The 7,858-nt window shown below is 43.3% G+C and overlaps 2 protein-coding genes across 2 annotated transcripts; both read right to left on the bottom strand.

The window, feature by feature from the left end:
* Positions 1–1,282: 1,282 nt before the first annotated feature.
* Positions 1,283–2,836, bottom strand: CCR75_006256 (uncharacterized protein; the record flags this gene model as incomplete). The annotated part of the gene is made up of 1 exon (XM_067964326.1): positions 1,283–2,836. The coding sequence occupies one exon, from the start codon at positions 2,834–2,836 to the stop codon at positions 1,283–1,285; it is 1,554 nt and encodes a 517-aa protein (XP_067819432.1).
* A 1,091-nt stretch (positions 2,837–3,927) lies between these two features.
* CCR75_006255 (uncharacterized protein) lies at positions 3,928–5,547 on the bottom strand (the record flags this gene model as incomplete). Its single annotated transcript, XM_067964325.1, has 1 exon — positions 3,928–5,547. The coding sequence occupies one exon, from the start codon at positions 5,545–5,547 to the stop codon at positions 3,928–3,930; it is 1,620 nt and encodes a 539-aa protein (XP_067819431.1).
* Between the last annotated feature and the right edge of the window lie 2,311 nt (positions 5,548–7,858).

Genomic DNA, 7,858 nt, shown 5'->3' with positions numbered 1-7,858 from the left:
AGAGTTTCGGGACGACGCGTTTGCGTCATCCCAGGTACAGGGGTCTGTACCTGTTGTAATCTCAACAGTTCCGCCTGTTGAGAGCCTTGCTGATTCAGCAAGGCTACTTTTTCCTTCATCTCGTCAAGTTCATGTTGTATGAACTTGGCGACGGTTGAATGGAGGGCATCTCTGTCTAAGTTGGACAGTAATGCCAGGATTGCATCGTTTCCTACGGATGAACTCATTCGTTCAACCGCACTCCTTTCTATATCACTTAGAAAGGAGTAGCTTTCAGGGGAAACGTGATGCGTATTCCCACTACCATCTAACATGTCCATGTTAAATGTGGGAAATGTGGTCCTTGGACGGACTACAAAGTGCTACCAGGTGTAACGGGGCACTACGACTTGTACTGTTTCAGTACAAGTCCACTTCACACTGCTTCAGTTGTGAGTGGTGCCTTTGTTAGGTGACGTACACTGTACGTGCAGAGGAAGACTTCTCTTAAGACAAGTTAACTTAAGAGGGTAAAATGAAAACTGTATTAATATAGTTAAGTGTCTCTTAATCTATCATTGTAAATGCTGACTTAACTATAACCTAATACTAAACATGTAAATGAATTCTTATCTCTATCTTATTTTGTAACTCGCTTTGATTACTTCTACAGCTGATTAGTCTGCGGAATAAATAGATATAATGGCTATACCTATTTATGGATAAGAATTCAGGATATTACTATATAAAGTAATATCGTCCAAATATTATCTACCTTTTAGATAATATATTAATTAACAACCTTTAAGTGTTAATTTAATGTAACGATACACCCCGTTACAGTGTGTGTCTAAGTAGAGCATGGCCGCATTTCGACGTGCCCGCCTACAAAACGGGTCCTAAGAATTCTCACAGTATTCCAATAGTGAATAGAGTTGAACGAATAACAGGGGTGATACACGGAATAAAAATCAGGATATGACGTAATACACAAACTCCTGAATAGGAAGTATAATTACTTGCAAAAAATCATCGCTGTACACAAGCTCATAATGCGAGAAGTGGTTTCGTCTCTGTGACGATTGGATGATGTATTTGATCTTAAGTGTCATCGAATCCAGGATTCTTACTTCATGATTCATAAGTCAATTGTGATTGTTCACTACTATCGAAAATGCTGTTGAAAGCGCGACTTGGCGATGTAAAATAAATTGCTATCATTGCGATTAACAAATACGGTAGAATTGAATTCAGTGTTGTATTTCCTTAAAGGAGCTTTCGTACTACATGGCTGTTACTTACACTAGCAAGCCACCGACTTTTCCATAAGAATACTCACATCCGCATTTCTGAGACCGAAGCTTGTCACAGCATTTGGATCAGGTTTTGACTCAACGAGCCATAAAAAGTCAGGATGGTTGCTAGTCGAGTTGTATAACCACTCACCACCAATTATATCACCCAAATCGTCCAATTCAAGTAGATAAGTTAAGTCAGTAAACTTTGTATACCGATTGATTGCATCCGGCGACGAAAGGCCTCCATCGTCATACGTATCAATGACCCAAACGAGTCGGGACTTTATATAAACGATGCTGCTAGCAGCTTCGTTCCATGGATACTTCGCGAGTCCGTAAAAGGTTTGCGCGGCCACTTCGAGGGACATGGGAGTCTTCTCATCAACTTGGAAACTTCGAACAGGGTGATTCCACACGTCTCGTTGAGCAGACACATCGACAATAAACGTCGAGTTGAGAACGCCAAGAATATTGGTGGCGGCAATATGAAAGTACCCAGGATTCAAATCTCGGAATTCTGGACTCGATTGCCTTCCAAAGTTATCCTTGACATCATTACCACCTCGGTAGCGGATGCCAGTAAATACGGATTTGACACCTACTCCATCGTAAATGTTTGTTATGAGACCCTTGATGTCAAGCGGATGAAACGTCACGTTATTGTGCGTGACTGCACACTTGGGCTCGTTCTCTGAGATGGCCGCCGCAGCCCAAGCGTGGCAAACACCATACCACTTGGGAATACAATAGCCCGAGTTTTTGCCGCTTCGAATGCCGCAAGCTTTCGGAATCTTTTCAGAAATATCCGAGACGCAGTCACTATTGGTGGTGCATATTGGAGATTGATTTCGGGAATCTACGCCATTTTTAGCAGAGACGTTGTCCATGAATTCCGTCACATTCAGATTAAAAGCAGTTGCATACTTTTCAGCCGGACTAGCTTCTCCTTTCTTCCAAGCAATGTTGATACTGTCTTGATAAGACGGCCAATACGGAGCAGGCCAAACCGTTTTGGAGAATATATTTCCTAACGGAAGTGACTCTAAGTTGGTAACTATTGTGGCACCAAAGTGCGCCTCGAGCCTTGCTACGTCAGGCGTATTTAGGCCCTCGAGGCGGCGTTTTCGCTTGAGGCTTTGGTCGACTATAGAGCTGGCTTTCAAGTTCCTGTTCAATTGGACTGTGGGAGCCAATGAAGGTTTTTGCCAACCAGTGGCGCAATCATTAGGAGATGTTACACCTCTCGCGTATGTGCCGACTTTGTTCGAGATTGGCTCGGTCGGAACCACGCTTGAGTTGCACAATAGCTCTGGAAACGGCGCAACTACGGAGGGGATGGTGGTTAAGTCCGGAAGTGTTGAGTCAATTGTCACCTCAAACGCGCAGTCGTCATCAGCCACGTCGGCACCATATCCAGGGAATGATGGACTAATCACATCGGTTGTATTTGCCACGGTAAATGAACCGTAATACATTGAACCAGCTGAAGTCTCCTGTACCTTTAAAATTACGACGGCCACTGCTGCAGAAACGAGGCTGAGGCTGGGCGCGTAAACCATATTCGTGCGAATAGTATCGACAAAAAGAGCAATTCAGAAGGTTCTTGTAATCTCCTTTTCGAGAAAATTGGGAAATGAGCTTTCTTTACTTGGAATGCAGCGACTAGGATCGAAACTTCATTACGAAAGCATGGCACGAAAAGACGTGCCAATATAATCAGAAGGTTGGTTTAATGTCGGGTGTTTTGTGATCTTTTCAACAATTGAAAACAGATAGAAAACTGCGCTCCATGTTTTTGCACTCTATACTTTTCTCGTTTAAGAATTTTACCCCACTAAAGTAAATTTGAGGCTGAGAACGAGTACATTATCACTTGTGTTTCATTCCGCACTGCAAGCTATCTCTCTCAGCCTTTTCCCCGCGTTTGTTATCATAAAACGTTTCGCGCTAAGCCTACTATAACATGGCTTGACGAAACCTGATGTCCTAGAGCGTAGAGATGGATGAAATTGGCCAACGACATTGTGAAAAACGACTGTTTTACTAGTGTGTAATTTGCATTACACTCGCAGAATTTCAATATGCTTACAAAGTATAAAGATTATTTGGGCTCTCAGAAATAATTTTTGAAAATCTCGATTTGTGTTTTTATGAGGAATATTATGTAATTAAGTCATTTTTACGTGCTGATATTAATTATTGCACAACCAGCGTAATCGCCAAGTACTAAGCACGGGGAAGCGTGCAATTTAATAACAATTGCAGTTAAATTACCTCATTAAACTCAACACCTGTAGTAGGGAAGTAAGCCTTGTATTAAAATTGCTCTTGCATCAGCGCATGCCGTGCTCCAGCTTATTAACGAGCTGTGCCATGCGCATACGTATGTAGGAAAAATGAAGTCGTATCGTCTACCAGACGCAACGAAGACGTAGATTAGTAGACGCATCTAAAGCTTGCCTACTTCCATGTCAATTGCATTCCAGGCTAAAGTTCGCACAACAACAAAATGCATGAAAAGCACCATTTAAAAATTACAAGTTACAAAGCAACAATTTTAAAAGTACTAGTGAACCCTTTGAATGTAATTTTGCGTCAAACGTCGCGACAACTATTGCTTGTGTTCTGCGTGGACTCGCAAGTTGTCACGTTACTCCCTAGCTGAGCATTCCACCGACTTCGTCAGCAGCATTTTCACTTCGTCGTACTTAATGCCAGCGCGACTTCTGGCATTTTCTTGTGGTGTCGCAGCCACAAGCCACAAAAAGTCAGGGTGGTTTGTACACGAATGGTACAACCACTCGCCGCCAATGATGGTTCCAAATTCATCCAATTCAAGTAGATAGTAGTACCATTCCCCTGTCGTATAGTTGTCAACTCGACCCGATTCCACGAGACTTCCGTCATCGTATGACTCGAGGACCCACGTGAGACGTGTTTGGACGTAGACGATCCTCTTAGCCTCGGCATTCCACGGATACTCTTCCAATCCGTAGAACGTCCGGGCCGCTTCTTGAGGCGTCATTTCCGTCTGCTCAGCAATCTCATACCCTCGAACCGGTTGGTTCCAGACTTCCTCGTCGGCCGAGATGTCGACTACGAACGATTTTTGGAAAATTCCAAGAAGGTTACAGATTGTAATGTGAAAAAAGCCCGGATTGAGATCCCGTAAGATCGGGTCATGCGCACGTCCGTACTCATCCAGATCTTTTTTGCCATGTTTGTACCGCACACCCGTAAAGATCGCACGTACCATTGTATCGGCGTATAGGACCGATAGTAAACCCTTGATATCCAGTGCATGAAACGTTTGATTATTGTAATGCACGTCACAATTCGGCTCAGACTCGACCGTGGCGGCAGCGGACCAAGCGTGGCAAATCCCGAGCCATGTCTCAATGCATTTGCCTTCTTCACTGCCCTCTCGGATCGCACAGGCGGTCAACGACTTGGTTGAATCGCAGTCTTTATGGTGCTTGCACGGCGAGGTTATGATCTCGGATTCGATTCCGTGAAATTTCGAGATTTGACTCATAAACGTTCCAGGATCATGACCGAAAGCAGTAGCGTACTTTTGTGAGGCACTTATATCACCCTGATTCCAGATGACATTAATACTGTCCTGGTAGTCGGGCCAATACGGACCAGGCCACGGCGCCGAGGCCGCGACTCCAATAGTAGGAAGTTCTACCCACTTTAACACTAATGGTCCAAAAAACTCCTCGAGCTTTCGAATATCAATGTTATCATAAGCCGCGAGTCGACGATCCCGCACGATGGTGTGATTCTGCATCACATTGTTTAAAATTCCTTTCTTAACGCTTGGTACATGCTCCTTCCAACCAGTAGCACAGTCTTTCGGGTCCTCTTTTTTCTCTCCCGAGACAACTAAAGGTGGTGTTTTTGATACGTACGCATCTGGGTTCGCATCAGGTGACACTGGCGGCTGAGCCAAAACAGATCTGCCCACTAACGTCGAAATCGGCTCAATCGGCGGTACAGTTACGTTCGACAAGAGCTCGGGATGTTGCACGACGACGGTCGAGATCGTGGTGATATCAGGGAGCGTCGAATCGATCGTGACCACGATCTTACGATCGATTTCATCCACTTCACGGCCATTTCCGGGAAACGACTTGTCAATCACTTCGGTCGTATTGGATATTGTATGCGCTCCGTAGAACATCGAACCCGCTGACGCCTCCTGCATCTTGAGCATCACGGTGGCCAAGGCAGCAGAGACGAGGTAAAGGCTTGGCGAGTACACCATAATGACAAGAGAGTGGTGAGATCGTCAGCCAAGAACGAGATATAGAGGATATCTTCTCAAGAACGAGAAAATTGGAGAATGGCCACTCCGTACTTGGCCCGAGAGCTCGACGCACGCAATGGGAAACATGCGCATTGTGATCGCAGAGCAACGATGCGACACCGAAAGACCGTGTAGGGTTGTAGCCGACACGGTCTTTTAGGCTTTTACCTGTACTTTTGTGAGGAGCTCATTTATCATTGGATGGAAAATGGGAAAGTAGTGTCACCGCTATGCAAAAAAAGCGTTTTTCTGCGCGTTTAAGAAAAGTGCAAGTTACGTGTTCCATTCGTCCGCCAGAAGTAGCAGAACAGGCATTTAAGGCGAAAATAGCATTATTTAAGTCGTTGCGCCGAAAGAATCAACGCTACCGTAAACACGCACGATTGTGAGCAAGATCTTTTGCTACATGCCCGACGTCTTTGCCCGTACAACCGTACGATGTCGTCTCTTAGTCTTCCTGCACTGCGACGTGTACTACCCCTTCAGAGTGAATTTTTATAGAAAGGTGAGCTAAATCTTAACAGGTTGAACGGGCTATGCTGTATGGGCTTGGCCGCTGCAGAGTATAAGTGTCAGTGACATGACACTTTTTTGCCTCTCGATAATGGTTTCGTAGTACATCATCAGCGTAGCGGTAATTGTATGTGTAACTTCTTCAGGCTGCAATGCGTTTCGTGTCGCTTATAAAATGGGGCCTGCTTTTTCTTTCCAAGCGTCAGGAATACAGACGATATAATTGGAGAATTCGATTTAATAATTTTTATATTATTTTCAAAAAGATAGAGCTTAAGGTAACCTAGTGGTCAAAACACACCAATATGATTTTTTTGCAGTTGCAGGGCTGAAATAAAATTATAATAAAAATAGTAAAATATAAAGAAGATAATATATCATACCCTATGTAATTAAAAATACAAGTTAATAGTTTTTGTTTAGATTCATAAACAACAAAGAAAGGAACTTGCTATTTCCCCCACCCAAGTTGCTATTTCCACCCCACGTGGAATCTGACCAATCAAATTACTTGCTATTTTCACCCACCGAACTTTGCTATTTTCACCCCGCCAGGTAGAATCTGACTGATCAAATTGCTTACTATTTCCACCCACCAACTTAATTAATCCACCCATCACAAATGTAATGTTCTTGAATACTGGCCATGGAAATTTTTCTTAAAAGACCGGAAGGGCTTCTTCAATTAATTACTAATCATGAATATCTATGAATTAGGAGTTGAGTATGAGGTTTGTCTCTCTCACCATTTCTGCGTCACAGACAAATTTTCAAATTTTCGTGCTTCCAAAGGTATCCCCCAAATGAACGGGGATAAATCGTTAAATTAAATTAACATTTAAAGGTCGTTAAATAATTTATTATCTAAAAGGTAGATCATATTTTGGGAATGTTACTTAACATGATACTATTCGAAAAGCTTATTTAATGGGCCTCGATATATACTTGCTCCACGGTCCAGTCAGCACTGGACGCGCGCAAAGAGATAGACATATCAGACTTTATTACGCGTTTAATATTATTGTATTATTAAGTTAGTAGAAAAAAGATATAGATATAAATAGAAGAGGTTAATTATGTTAAATTCAGTTTACTTATAAACCTCTTTAAAGCAAGTATTTCTAAAGAGTCTTCCAGTGTACGTGAAGTGACGTGTGGCACCACTTGTGTTAAAGCAATGCAAAGTGGACTTGTACTGAAGCATACAAGTCGGCAGTGCCCCGAGCACTTTCTAGTCCGTCCAAGGACCACAGTTTTATCATTTCAATGAAATGTCGATGATAATGGAAATTCGCATCACGTTTCGCGTCCTTTCAAAGTGACATTTACAGGAGTGCGATCGAACGAATGAGTTCGACCGTAGGGGGTGATGCCATCATGGCCATGCTGTCCGATTTGGACAGAGAGGCCCTCCATTCAGCCACCGCCAAGTTTATACAACATAAACTTGACGAGGCAAAGGAGAAAGTCGTACTATTGACCTTCTAGCGTATATTAGATTTTAACTACACGTTTCTTAGTTGTTACAGATGCGCCTGTCGCGAGGCGTACTGTCATCCTCGTTAGACGTGTATTGCGCTCAACGAGCTTAAGCTACATTGTTATAGCGACTGGTGTCAATTGAAATTGTTCGACGCCCCAAACTGACTAGGGAACGAATTGATAAACCCTTAGTCACATCAATTATCAAGCGGATGAGGGTAACCTCGCTACCAGGGGGCAGTAGCCCACAGTGGGCTGTGTGTTGGGAGAATAT

Source organism: Bremia lactucae, linkage group LG16 (genome assembly GCF_004359215.1).
Source record: "Bremia lactucae strain SF5 linkage group LG16, whole genome shotgun sequence".
NCBI classification, from domain to species: Eukaryota; Oomycota; class Peronosporomycetes; order Peronosporales; family Peronosporaceae; genus Bremia; species Bremia lactucae.
Note: the sequence above shows the minus strand (reverse complement) of the source record. Positions and strands in the feature narration are given on the sequence as shown.